Source organism: Acromyrmex echinatior, chromosome 6 (assembly GCF_024713525.1).
Source record: "Acromyrmex echinatior isolate Ae372 chromosome 6, ASM2471352v2, whole genome shotgun sequence".
Classification (NCBI taxonomy): Eukaryota; Metazoa; Arthropoda; class Insecta; order Hymenoptera; family Formicidae; genus Acromyrmex; species Acromyrmex echinatior.
In genome coordinates this window covers 3965376-3980076 of record NC_141857.1, presented here as the reverse complement: position 1 = coordinate 3980076, position 14701 = coordinate 3965376, and the positions used below count along the sequence as shown (strand labels likewise).

Below are 14701 nucleotides of genomic sequence, written 5' to 3'. Positions count from 1 at the left end.
TACGGAAGAAACGTTGCGGGACGAGCGAACCTGAAGCGTCGTCGCCGCAAAAAGTCGTCAGTCCTCGACGATAGAGGAGAGACTGCTCGGAAGCGATCTAGCGTCACAGAGAGGAAACGACTCTTGCTCTCTGGCAATTCGCAACTAGTCGAGTAACATCGATTTGTCTTTCGATTCGTCGAACGTCGAGGCGTTACGACAATTTAACGGGTTCTATATCTGTGATTTCAGGTAGCAGCGAGGAATCGAGGGCCGGTGGCGGTGATCCTGGGAAGCTGGGAGTGAAGAAATCGAGACTGAAGGCCTCCTCGCCGAACAGGCAGGGACCACAGCAGTGTCAGGTGAGTGAAGACGAACACGCGAGAAGATCAGTCATTTGGAGAGAAATTAAATTCTTGCAAATAACATGAGTCTCACAGCCAATCAAAATATAATGAAATCTATAATAGATAAATTAATTCGATAAGTTTTTCTAGCTTATAGATAATCTAACCAGCTTTTATACAGCAATAAATTTATTAAAATTGTAGGATTATTCAGTTTTGTCCTTTTAAATTTTATTTTTTCGATAAGTGGAATTGATGTTATTTGCTATAATCTAAATATATTATTAGTTAAGCAGGTATATCAATAATTTTGATGGAATGATATTGGCATTTGTTATGTGATCTGTAACAGATGAGCGAGATAGATTGTCATTCGAATTTCATTCAAATTGGCTTTTCCGTAACGGTAGTAGTACGATTGCTCATATATGCATATCAAGAATATTTATGCAACTATCAATCAGAGTATCCAGCTGCCACGACACCGTCAATCGCGCTTTATAGTAGTCGTCCATCCTTCGACAAGATATTTTTACGTAATGAAATTTGTTTAACAATTATTTGCTTAACAATAATTTAAAATTCACAGAGTTTTAAGGCTATTTGCAATTTTTTATTCTAAATGGGCTGTCTCTTACTCGATAAAAAAAATTACGTTTTATTGTCAATAATTATCATGCATGTGAACCTTTATTTTACCTTAATAAAATTACTCGGATAGTCTTAATTATACTGGTATGTGTCGGAAACATTATTTTTGAATATTCTCTTACGTACATATATACGCATGGCTTGTTTAAATTACGTGTATGCATAATGTAGCTACATTCTTGTAGCTACATTGCATTTTTTTTTTCATCAGTATGTTTTAATTAAATCTGGAATCACTTGCGAAAATAACAAAAATGTACCGCGGTTGTAAACGTAAACTGACATTAGATAATTGTCTCTGTCAATTGATTTAAAGTTTGCTGAAATAAAGTACTCGACTACGTACGCGAATCGAAAGTTGGTCCGCGGTTCAAACCGATAATTGCGCAATTCTTTAATTACTCGTGCATCGCAAAATTGTGTAACTACTTTTTATAGTCTATTTTTCCATATCTGTTATACAATTTCGCGATGTACTACAGACCACGAACTATGTTTTGTTTAACGGTTTGTCTGACCGGTTTTTTCCCCCTGCTGTGCTCCATTTTAACAGTTAGTTTCCTTTCGAGAGCACGCAGCGACAAAGAGCATTTTCACGGGGAAGAACGAGGAGACGGTTCGTTAGCGACCGATCGAGTTAGACGACCACGATCGATGACCACGGGGGTGTGCTCGAAAACCGTAGCGCGAGGCCACAAAATTCGTGCTAACCCGCCCCATTCTACCCCTGTGTGTCTGCCCCTTTCCGTCCCTTTCGCCCGCAGCCGGAACGAGTCGAAATGGCGCCATCGAACGCTAACGATGCTGACCCACTTTCCGCACCGCGCCGGCGCGCTTGTTGCGGAAAGCCACCGACGTGCGGGGATGCGCTTTCGCATCCGTGACGTGCAATCCGGACGAGTTTTCGTACGCACGCGGCATTTTTACGACGGCCCTTCGAGTCCGTTTTATCACGGACCCGCGTATACGTCCGTGTTGCCTTCAGACAACTTTTTTATGATATAGCTATTTCCCATTTCAACTTGAAGCGCGGCAAATTAAATGCAGGCTCTGACGCTAAGCATGAAACACATTCCGAGTTTATTATTACTGTTATAGCATTCTCTTTTTATTCGCGAATCGTCATTTAATATTTTTTTATTCTCTCGGATTCATGCAGTATTATTTTATTAGCGAAATAGAAGACAACTTAGATTAAAAGTACAAAAAAGGGATAATTTCATTGATTCATATATCATCTTCTATTCATTCTGTATATGATTTCCATATATATCGCACAGATCTCTCTCTATATTATACCTATACGTAAAATAGAAATGAACTTTAATCGGCCAATTCCGAACTGACGATGACGTGACTGCAATTTATTTCCACGTGACGACAGCGCGAAATGGCAGCGCTAGCCTTGATTTCAGCACGGCTCAATTTCCTTCTTCCGAGCCCAGCCCTCTCTCGTGACCCACATTAAGACGCAACGGTCTCGGCGCTAAAGTGCCAGGCGGTTGTCGGAGCTGTTTATACACGCGGTACACGCTCGCGCGCGTGCAAGCACGGCGTCGTCGTGGCCGTGTGCCGTGTGCCGTGTGTAGAAAGGCTGTTGAATATTCAGGCGACGCCGACGCGAACCTCGAGCAGGCAGAGCAAACACGACGGCACCCCGATGTAACACACGAAGGCGATACTCCCCCGCGCATTCCCCGTTTGTCGTCAGTACATTCGACCGATTTAGGCGTGCCTCGTAGTAGTGGTGGTGGTGGTGATGGTGATGGTAGTGGTGGTGGTAGTGGTGGTATTTAGGAGCTAACCCTTTCAGAACCCACCACCTCCGCTGATTGATCTGCTTTCCTCTCCCGTCGTACATCGTGCGGTCTACACACGCTCCGAGCTTTTGACTGAGCAAAATCACTTTGCTTCTTGAATCTGTAGATTTGTATTCTCCTTGTAAGTTCAACAGTCAGATGATATGTTGGGCCCGATTCTGAAATCTTATTTACTTGGTATATTTAATCTCACAGTAAGATGAGAATTATACAGACGTCTTTAGACTCGTGATGAGAATACGCGCCGTACTATTTAAGGGAAGGAAACTCTCCTACAGATACGCTGTCTTTGCGACTGATCCTACGCTTCTATCTCCTTCGTCCCTGTTCTCTTCTGTAAAGGATCATACATTATACTCTCTCGTATCCACATAGCATTCCTCCTTGTCGCACGCGCTTCTTGCTCTTTCATCCTCGCTACTCGTTCTCCTTTATCTCTGCCACTTCCTCTTTCATCCTCTTTGACCCGTACTCTCTCGTCGTTTCGTCCCTTCTCTTTCTCCCGCGTATGCTCGGCCAGCCCCTCGTCCTGGTGTGCCTTGTTACGTAATTAAATGACGGTTCGCCTGACTTGTTGACAAGCCTTGTCGATGTATCGAGTTAGCGACGAATTAAGCCCGTCCGCCTTGGCTCGATTATGGCTCTCGGATATCGCCGCGATCCAAAGGGGGTGGTACTCGAATGAGAGAGAAAGAGAGAGAGGAAGCAAAGAAGGGAAACAGCGAGCGAGAGAGAGAGAGGGGGGGAGGGGTAGAGAAGGCTAGCGGCCTTTGCAGCAGCGTCCGACGTGACGCTCGGCTGTCTCGCCGGAAATTGATCGTTATTCATTACAGGACGCCCGTGGAATTTTCCTCGTCACGGCGGGCTCTGTACCGCCATAATTTATGCGCCAATTATCGCGCACGGCATTATGCGCGAGACGGTCGATTAATGTCGCGCGACGCGAGATAAAGTTTTTTAATGCACCCTTATGATCGCTCGCAATGCATCAACGATTTCCATTTAGAGCCCCGTTGCGTGGCGTAGCCCGGCCTCTCTCACAGATGCCATCATCTCTAACACTGGACGCAGCATTGGTGCGTGCTAATTAATAATTCAAATGCAACGCGTCGAGCGTTTTATACCTTGTATAACGACATGGCAGATTGCGAATATGATGATATTGAAAGTTTGAAAATCTGCGGGATGAAGAAGAATAATGCATGTGATTATTAATCGTTCTGCTTGCGTAGCGTTTTATGCTGAAAATAATTTGCGGCAAATGTGAACGCGTTTACATCGATTTAATAAAACCGAAGTCTTGTTAAGTTTTATATGAGAATTTAATTTTCTACTGCAGCTATGTATATCATCGAGGGAGCTATTGTTGCAATTATTTAATCCGCACTTGTGTAAATGTAAAAACGATGGTTTCACGAGGATGATGGAATCGCTGATGTACTCGGCGATCGATCGATTTTTCGCTTCGTCAACTGTACATTAAATCATTAATTAATCAGACCAGGCAATACACACATCACAGAAAGTCAGAAAATTTCCACGCTAATTTTAATAAGCCAATGGACTTTTTTTTTCTGAAAAATGTAAATGGAATAAGTAACACATTATAATCTAAAAACGCGCACATGCGTGGGATATTATACAACGATATTATCTGATTAATCCGGACAATATTAAATGACTTCTTTATTATCCTCGCGTTGATTAAACCACTGTTCTTCTTTCCGATTTAACACTATCGTTTAATTAGATTACTCTCTCTCTCTTTTTATTCTTTCATCTTGTTATCTTCCAGGACATTGCTACGAAATGATCTTGCAATCTGATTGTCACAGACATTACATTTTTGGTTGAGAGATTTTGAGAAAACGGGCCAACGTATAATCCCCAAATTCGTGCAAACACATATGCATGTACTATGCTGACATACGTGACCGTTATTCTGGATACCTATGTACTCCCAACATTCGTGGTGACACGAGCTGTTAATTAAGCCGACTTCAACCCAAGTTGTTGGTAGATCTACGTGCAGCTTCACCCCATTATGTCGTAGTTTCTACCCCAATCCGTTGCTCTTGTTGTCGATCCTGCTCTTTACCATTCCGTTACATTTTGTACATCTTTAGTTGCGACAAATGGACTATTTGTTACGACTGTGCGTATCGTGAACTCGCGCGAAGAAATTATTATCATTCACCTTGAATATATTAGAAACGTATTATTAATCACGTGGTATAAAAGCACAAATTTGAATTTATTTTTAGTTTGTTGATTTAAGGAATTTCGTATTTTACAGTTTTGAAAGCTCGACGATTTCAGTTTCTTTTTAAAGTTGATAATCTTTCTCTCCCTTTCTTGCTTGCAAACAATTTTAAAAAATACTATATATTTTCTTAATACATTTCAATTATTTATAAATGTCGATACATTAATTTATTGTGTGTTTTTGTTTTTCTCTCTCTTTCGCTCTCACTTTCGACTATTATAATATTTCATTTATTTTTTATACTATTTTAATATGTTTGAAACAAGGTGAAAAAAATAATGATCTTTTACGTCTAACTATTTGTGATCTGATTGGTTATAAATCTTATTTTCTTGATAGATACTTAGAAATTATTTCTTAGAAATTTTAAGAAAAGTATTCAGCTTACACTAGCCTTGTTATATCTGCCTTTCGTTAAAAAAAGTTGCTGGCAAACGAACGACTTGGTGCGGTCGTCTTTCGTGACACAATGGAAATCCCGAACGGTAACGCGATTTCCTGCGTCCCATTCATCGTCCTTTTCTCTAGCAACATAGTCCATTCGTACATTACTTGGTCGTCCTCAACCCTCAAACGAGAATAATATTCTCCTGCGCCATCATGGCGGCGAGCCTTTGTCTCTTTGCAACATCAGCAGCAACGACGGCACACCGAGTCTTTCCTTCTCGCGAAGGCTGCCTTTCTCATTATTTACGGAAGCGCGAGTTTCTCGTCTCCTTAACGGTTGCTGGTAATAAGATGCACTTCTTTAAAAGATTCGCCTGCCCGGAAGCGACAAATTGCATTCGCCCAGCGGCCTCGCCCTCTCGAGGTTACGCTACTGCTTCCAGCCTCTGTTAAAAGAAAACTCGGCACGGGACGTGAACGTGGGTAGTCGGAACAAACGTTAACCGAATGAAACCATAGACACGCATTTTACTCACGAGCCGCGTGATGGCTGTTCATTTTAGCAAGCGTTCAAGTAATGAAGTAATCTCTTGTTTTTCTTTCTTCCCTTCCTTTTCTTTTTTTTGTAAGATATTTATATTCATGATTGACAATTACATACAATGTGTGAATTATGTTGCAGATATTATTGTGTGTGTGTATGTGTGTGTGTGTGTGTGTGTGTGTGTATGTACACACATATATACACGTTTCTTTAATTTTCTGTGTAGAGCGTAAGGCCTCTAATAAGGTCTCTTCAGTAACAATGAATTTTTTCCGGAATTAAGTTGTTAGCCTAATGTCCAACCCCCAGCCTGGGGAATCTACACATTTCACTGATATATGGGACTTACAGTTTAACGCCGGATTCGAACGGCGCTGATGATCAAAGGACTGTTAATCAAGTGGAGCCATTTTCGGCTCTAGGATTGAGCCCGGATCTACAAATCGCAAGTCAAGCACCGAGCGACAAGCCATTTGACGCCTCAATTATTTATTATATCCAATATATATTTTTTAATATAAGATAATGTATATATAATTATATATATATATATATATATATATATATATAGAGTTATCTTTGATTTGATTTGGTACACATACTGTATTAAATTAAATATTACGTAATATTTTTAAAACAATTTTTTAAAAAGTTATAAATACGCGGACAGTCGCTTATTCTTCGTTTCATTGATTACCTAGATATATTCAAATTAGTTATCAGATTGAATCGAGCAAAACCATAGAGATCGAAAGATATCTTCTCGATCTTCCTATACATAGTTCTCTCAAATTTAGAATATAGCATCAAAACTTTAGAACGAAGCTTTGTCGTACCACCGACGAGTGGTACACACAATTTCACATTTGATCCTTCACTCGTACTTCTTATTGGAAGAACGGCCGCGACGAACGTGATTGGTCAGAAAGACCGTTAAGCGGATCGGCCGATCGATGAGGCCAGTTGAAATCATGAATCGCTCTGTGGTCGCCTCTCCGACCACTGATTCGGCCCAAGTGTTCTCCCGCGCGTACCTCTCCTACCAAGGTTCCCTCTTAACGAAGTATCAATGTTACCACCCGCGGGATTACGTATTCAGAGCTCGGTGTTGGTTGGTGTACATTGGTACAGCGCTACAGGCTGCAGTCGCGAGCCAAGTGGAGACGACCGAGAACCATCGTATACAGACGAGATGCGGCCAGAGATCGTGGCGACCGGAGGTGGGTTGGCAAAGAGAGTGGTAGCCAGAAAGGCCAGGAGTAATGATGTTTGTTTAGCTCTCAAGAAGAGGGTCCGCGTCAGGGGTGGAGATACGGGTTTTGGCACGGAGATGATGGGTGAGGGAAAAGACCCTATCCTTCGTTGAGCTCTCTTCGTTGCATCCTCCTTCCTTAGATCTTCGCGTGTCTGTCTGTGTCTCTCTCTCTCTCTCTCTCTCTCTCTCTCTCTCTCTCTCTCTCTCTCTCTCTCTCTCTCATTCACTCACTCACTCACTCTTATCTCGCCATCTGCCGTTTCTACTGCCTCTTCTCCGTCACTCTAGCAGCTCCTCTCATCTTTCTCCCTCGGTCTCGGTCCTCGCCTCGTAAATTGAAACTCCCGTGTGTTGGCGTCCGTGCATCTGGAGCTCCTTAGGAGTTAAGCTACGCAAATTAGATTTTCTGCTTAGGAGCCAGAAGTACGACTCCCCTTTCCCTTGGCGCCTCGCCCCTTTTCATTCCCCCCCCCCTCCCCCCTCCTCCCCCTTGGCTCCTGCGAGACCTCCACGAGACCGTGTGCAAACGTTCATCCCACCTCTTGAATATATACGGCCACCTCTACACGTCTTAAATCTTTGCGTTTACGTCATTTCTGGCTCTTTTTTAGTCCCTTTTTCGCAGTTTTTACGTCCTTTTATCTGTGCTCGTACTTTCTCGCCGCTCTCCCTTATCTCCTCCCTTGCTGGTCCGCTTCACGTCTTTGGTCAATATTATCCGCGACGCGTCAGGAACGTCTTAATACCTTTTTCTTTAATCTGGGATTTACTCTCGGTAGTGGAGCCGACGCGAAGTTTTTCTATCTATGGCCCGGAAATTTCTTCTGTCATGTTGGAGAGTACTTCTCGTTTTCTCGAGGACGTTCGTTATGTACGCCCGTTCCTTCATGAAATGGAATTTGTTGCCTGTTTGCTAGATCCCAGCAAATGTTTGCCGACAGACTGTACCGTTTAAGCTATACGTGAGTCGTCATAGCAACCGTGGCTCATGGTTAAATAGTATCGCTTCGCATGAGTGCTTGCGAGGATTCCGCAGGAAGTTCGTATTCTGCCGGATGTCAACAAGCTTCATTTTTTATACCGAAAAGCCAGGGACCTCGTCTGCGTTAGTTTCGCGATTTTTACATTTAAGTGACATTGAAGATACATAGATAATAAAAGTAATAAAGTAATTAAGAATTTTATAATTTTAATTTTTAGTTTATCTATAGCTTGTCTTGTTACTGTTGCACACAAAAAATCAAATCATCCTTCGATTTCTCATCGTATATGAGTTAAAAAGTTCAAATAATACAACACTTATACGATCGACACTTACGTTTCTTTCTTCTTTTGTTAAATAGTTTTTTCAAGTCAAAAGAAATTCCGTTATTCAGGAAAACGATGGTATTCTTTCGCGACTTCGGATTCGGCTTTTCTCGTTTCACCGGAATCACCGGCGATTCATGTACCTTTCGTCGAACATTTGGAAATAACAGCGAAACGAGAAGCGGAAAAGACTTTTCCGATAATGGAGGCTCGGAATCGTGCCATCGCACGTTTTCCGTGTCGTCACGTGACGCGGCGACGACCGCAGGTGCATTGGAAATTAATTTCGGCTTAATGCCGCGGCGCCAGCACCGCGAATCCTTCGACGTGACGATGAATTCCCGATGCCCTCGAGACGTGATATTCCGAATCTCGTCCGCGGGATTCCACGAACAGCCACGCATTAGAGCGAGTTTAACCACATCGCAAGCGTTTTGTACTTCTCGCATTATCGATCCCATTTAGTATGTACCTTATCATCTTGTTTGTTTTTTGGTTTTTTTTTTTGCGAGTACTGAAATTTATTTAAGGAATGTAATATCTATCAATTTTACAACATAGAAAAGATGGATTGTTATTTATGATAAATCAATTATTTAAGTGAAATTACATTACAATTATTAGTGGGCAATTATGTTGATTCCTTAATTCGTTTTAAAGTTTACACACACCTAGGATATTATTTTGTAAAATAATATCGACAGAGGAGAGTATATTTATTTTTTCATTTTAATTATGTTACCTCGATGATACCGCTTGATTACATTATGCATGGCATTTCGAGAGGCAGAGACAAGCTCGTGGCGAAAGACGCAGGGCAAATTTATTGGAAATGTTAATCGTTCCTATCGTTCATGGACCCGCGGAATTCGCACGATTTTCTATGACGGCGAACTCGTCGCTCATTTGAACGAGGCATTGGCTTTTCGGGTAGAACACTGGCCGCATTCAGTTCCTCGGCCTTTGGCTACCTGAAATAGTTCCTGAAATAGTCCGCGACCTGGAGGCGCGTATAATAAACCTAATTCCACATACTTAACGGGTATACTATATATCTACGACCGACACACGATGCGGTATTAAAGTGAGTAATTTCTACGTATTGCGATGATACCGGTCATCTCTTATTCTTTAATAGGACCGACAATAATAGCATCATTTATCAGGGAAGTATTAACGGCCATCATATTTTCTTCTCGTTGTCCCATCTCGATACTTTGCGGCGAGAATAACTAATTTAATTCTGTGGCACGAAAGAATGAAATCTTTTATATTATACTTTTTATATTATATTTTTTATTATTGACAATATTAATTGTTCGAAAGAGTGGATTTATTTTTATCAATCTCTTAGAATAGAAAAGTGATTATAAAGTTTTTATGTTTTAAATTTTTATAACTTCCATATTTATAAATTGCATATCTAATACTTTTTATAGATTTATTTTATAGATTTTATTTTATGTACAGAACAGAAGTTGTAAAAGTTTAAAGTTTTTGCACGGAAACTTTATTTATATTTTACTTTTAAAATAATATATTAAACAAAATTGCATAATAGAATAAATACATTTATTTGACTCTGTCATGTTAAGAACGCGATTATCGTTTGTTATAGCAATTGCGAAATTATTCTTATCGGCGATGCTAGTCACAATAATTGTTGCGTTGTGCGAAGATAAATTCGCGGGCAGAAGAGATCCGCGTTTATATGTTATACGATAATCATTTGATATCTTTGTTCTAATGCCTGTCATAAAACAATATCCTCGCTTTAGACGATTAGCATGCTAATTGTAAATTATAGACACGCTTTAATTTCTTGTGGAGTTTTGAAATAGAGTTCGCGTGACTCTTCGTACGTCGCTAATGTACTCGATGAAAAGAAATTCCATCGGATATGTGTACAATGTGGCTTCCACTACACCACGATGATAATCGAGAGACTTGCATTCAGTGGCAAATGTAACGTAATTGTGCGTAACCACGATTCGACAGACGCCATATATAATTTTCATCTACACTGCTGCTGCAACGATGGTTGTTTCTCTCTGTTACAGATCTGCGGGAAGGTGTTCAACAATGCATCGGCGCTTACGAAGCACAAACTGACGCATAGCGACGAGAGGAAATACGTGTGCACGATGTGCGGCAAGGCGTTTAAACGGCAGGATCATTTGTGAGTACTGATTAGAGAATTTCACATTAGAGAGATCAGCGATATCTTGCGAATATGTTAAATTTTACGAAATAAGCTCTTAGTAAGATTGACAATATAATTCTCTGATAGCAGATAACTGTTTCAGCCAGATTGCAACCCTTTTGAATTTAGTATCGAAGTACTGAAACTTCACACAACTATGGTCTTACGCTACCGATATTTGTGTTTTCGTGCGCGGGTGTTTGGCATAGTTATGGCACAAGGCTATAGTGAAATTACGATATTAAATGAGAATTATATAATATATATCACGAATATTGATAGCAATATTTAAAAAAAGAAAAGTATTTATTTACAGTAAAGTATCAGTGACGTTATATTGCAATGTTGCTACACAAAAGAACAGTTTTTGCTGAAGTATCTAAAAATTCAGCTAGATAGCAGATTTAAGGATAATTTTTTTACTATCCAAAGAATTATACAGGACGTTCAAAATTTGGACGTCCAAATTTTTTGCAGCATTGCTTATCATGCTTGAGTTTCCTATATAATTATTTTAATGGTCCAACAAAATTATCAAAGCTGTTTTTAAATTTTTGGATACTTCAGCAAAATCATTCTTTCCGTGTACGATCTTGTTAAAAGTCTATTCCACTTTTCGATCAACATCTCGCGTTTGTACGCATTGCATTGACACAACAGACCTATTCGTCTTCCGCATTTCTTTCCCTTTCTTCGTCTAAGCGTCATAGGGCGTATTACAGATTCCCCGTGCTTATAAAACAAGAACGAGAACAACACTCGAGCCAGAGCTTAAAGGAAAACGCTCGTGCTCGCGGCACTGAGCCGTTCATTATGTTCATCAAAGCCTCTCAACGCTCCACTTCGGCAATAGTGTACGCAGGTATATCGTTCGCGTACGAGTGTGCGTTATACGTATGTGTATGTGTACGTGCATGTGTAGACGTATCTCTTCGCGTGCTCTTCTTTGCTGGTGCGCTCGTAAGAAGCCTTCTAAGCTGCCCTGGAGTGCCTTCTTAAGGCCGGTAGTTGGAGAAATTTCTACGCGTAGGTATGCCGAAGTAATCCCTTAGATATTTCCCTTACGTAATGCTTGGGTTGTCCGGGTATTGGATGGGAGAGCTCGCCGAGTTTGTATCGGCACGTACGGGTATTAGAACTCTCTTGAATTTATGGTGGTTAGCTAGTTGTTGCTAGAAAAAGTTCGTTCGGAGGTACGTTTCCCTTTATACTGAATTTTACTTTATTTTCATATTCAGCAATAAAAAAGCGACTACGAAATTAGCATTTAGATATTTATTGTCATATTTAAAAACCTTTTATCTTGATTATAATATTATACGCACGCGCAAAATTATAAGTCACTCAATATTTAGCTCATTTGTCTTCATAAATCAACTATCTAAAATTAGCTATAAATTATTCAATTTGAATTTAATTTAATTTAAATTATTGTAAGTAAAACGTACTTAAAGAGGAGAAGGGAAAGTACAATACATCTAAATGTAATGGAAAACACCATCTCGCGCGACTTAGGATTTTCGCTTCGGAAGCTTCTTGAGACACGGGTGAGGAAAATGGACAAGCGCGATATAGGAATCAAGAACAAGAAGCGAGAAGGGGCGGCGTACAAAAGCGAGTGATGGAGGTAGACCATAGCGACTAAGGATTCAATTCTTGTTGGGAACGGGCAAAGGAATAACGCGGAATCAATAGAGGTCGGTCTCGCGATTCCGCTCGGCTTCGTCGTTGTAGTGTTGTCCGTCCGACGCGAGTCGAATGCCTCGGCTGGGTTGAACTCGTTGTATTTTCTCGAAAGACGGATCTTCAAATCCTCCCAACCTCCCCTATATATCCTCCCCAACCTTGTTCGGGATCCGCCAGGGTCGGCAGGCAGGGTCCATTCTACGGGGACAGTATTTTTCTTTTCTTTACTGCTTTCTCAATGTCTTCTCTCGTTCTATTTCCTCAAACTCGAGCGACTCGTCGCGTTCAATGCGACTCGGCGGAAGGGTGCGAGGAATTACTTACGTTTCATTGCGAACATTGGATTTGTGGCTTCTCTAGGCGGAGCTCTTGCTTTCTCTTACTCTTTTCCATCCATTTCGTTCCACCGATAAATGATAATAACGTTCAATCTGCCTAGAAGATCGTAAAGGGTAAGACATATCCATCGACTTTAACTAATTTTATTGCTGCCTTAAGTTTGATGTCTTAATTTATTCACTATTTGACAAATGTTCTACGAACAGATTACAATAAATCCATGGTTGAATGAAAACATGGTTGTACTCCTGTTATCATAATTTATCGGCGATATCGATGCGAGCGTTGTTATTTACCATATCTACTATCTTATACCGTAATCCGGAGAGAGTTTTTCTTTATTTACTTGTTGGCATAAGTTAAACGTTTGTTTGTATCCATTTCATTGAGCTTTCGGACGATATTTCCTCTCGATTGTTAGGATCCGTATATTCCCAGATGCAAGTAAACGAACCGTGCGATACTATCTCATGCGCGAAATCGTGAAGTCTTTACCCCAGTTCCTGTTTTTCGCCGGAAGCTGCCGCTTCGTCTCTCAAGAACGGCGTGCGCGATCAAGAGAATGCACCCCGGAGTTCCTTCTTTACTTTGGAAAACAGGCCAGCTTTTTCGTTGGATTTGCATCGCTGATATGGAAAAGGTAACGCTTAACGTTACGCTTCTCCGATAAAGCACGTATTGGCAATTTAACGTAACCACAATATTGCTCGAGCACGATATTTTGCGTCTCGAGGCTTCATATATATCATATTACGAGTTCGCGGCGGCGAAAAGAGGGAACAATAATAGGCAGCCTGAGCAATAATAGTGCCATGGGCGAAGATTTTACGGAGGAGAAAGAAGAGATCTTACAGCTCCATTCCCCGTTTGAATGGACTTTCAAACTTAATTGAGAACGGGAAAAACTCGGCATGAAGTCTCGCCGTGCTTCATTCTCTTCTCTAAGAATTGGCAGACCTGTGCAACTACACTTTCCATCGTCTCTCACCTTCTTTGTCCAGATAGGTCTGTCATTGTAGATCTTTTGTCGAATAACCGTTATTTACAATTTTTTTAAATTCTAAAAGTAATGTGTATCCACATTTGCGAATATTATTGCTGCAAAAAAACGATATAATTTGCGTTTGGTACGTTATAGTTAATATTTATTAATTTTTAAGAGAGACTTAAAGTTTTGGGATAATTTTGTGTAACTATAAATATGCAAATAATATTTGTACTGCAGTTAACAACATTTAGTTTGAAACATGCAGATTTCTAAAATTTTTAACTCTAGTAAAGTTGGCTTTATAGGTAAGAAAGAAGAAGAAGATGAAAGTATGTGTCTTATCTCAAAGTCGATATTATAGAATATCTAGACTGACAAATGACTGACTTTACTACTTCTTAGATTCTTTACTGATTTATATTTTGTTAAATGCTCTTGTTGATTTCTGATATAGTAATTTCCTAAAATATATCGTAATATGATACATACTCAGAACAATATATATTCAATCTATTTTTTTGAATACTATAAAACAGGGATTATTACATTATAAATTATGAGAACACAAAATTTAATACATTTTATACAAAATAATATATAATGATTTAATAGAATGGTAAAAATGTCTTAATAAATTATTATGAACTTTAATAACAAACGTTTCGATCACGATCATTGTCAATGTTTACAAAATATGTCTAAACAGTAAAAAACATAACATAAAGTCGATCGAAGAAATTTAAAATATACTTCTCATTATATAACTATATAATTGTTATCAACAATTATATTATCATCTTAATTTATTTATCAACAATTATATAACCATCTTAATTTATTGATTCGTTAGACATATTTGGTAAGCATTGATAATGATCCAATCTTGATGGAAACGTTTGTCAGCCGGCACATGTTATTAAAGTTAATA

At 39.9% G+C, this 14701-nt stretch overlaps 1 protein-coding gene and 1 long non-coding RNA gene across 8 annotated transcripts in view; one reads left to right on the top strand and one right to left on the bottom strand.

The window, feature by feature from the left end:
• LOC147909275 (uncharacterized) overlaps window positions 1–14701 on the bottom strand; it is a 308493-nt gene that overhangs the window by 191085 nt on the left and 102707 nt on the right. The gene's annotated exons all lie outside the window — the stretch shown is intronic.
• Window positions 1–14701, top strand: part of LOC105153914 (Transcriptional-regulating factor 1) — a 432031-nt gene that overhangs the window by 320684 nt on the left and 96646 nt on the right. For all 7 annotated transcript variants that reach the window (XM_087407003.1, XM_011069054.2, XM_087407002.1 and 4 more), the window contains 2 exons: window positions 232–341; window positions 10618–10736. In XM_087407003.1, coding sequence (XP_087263129.1) covers window positions 232–341; window positions 10618–10736 — 229 coding nt within the window. The remainder of the gene's footprint in view (window positions 1–231; window positions 342–10617; window positions 10737–14701) is intronic.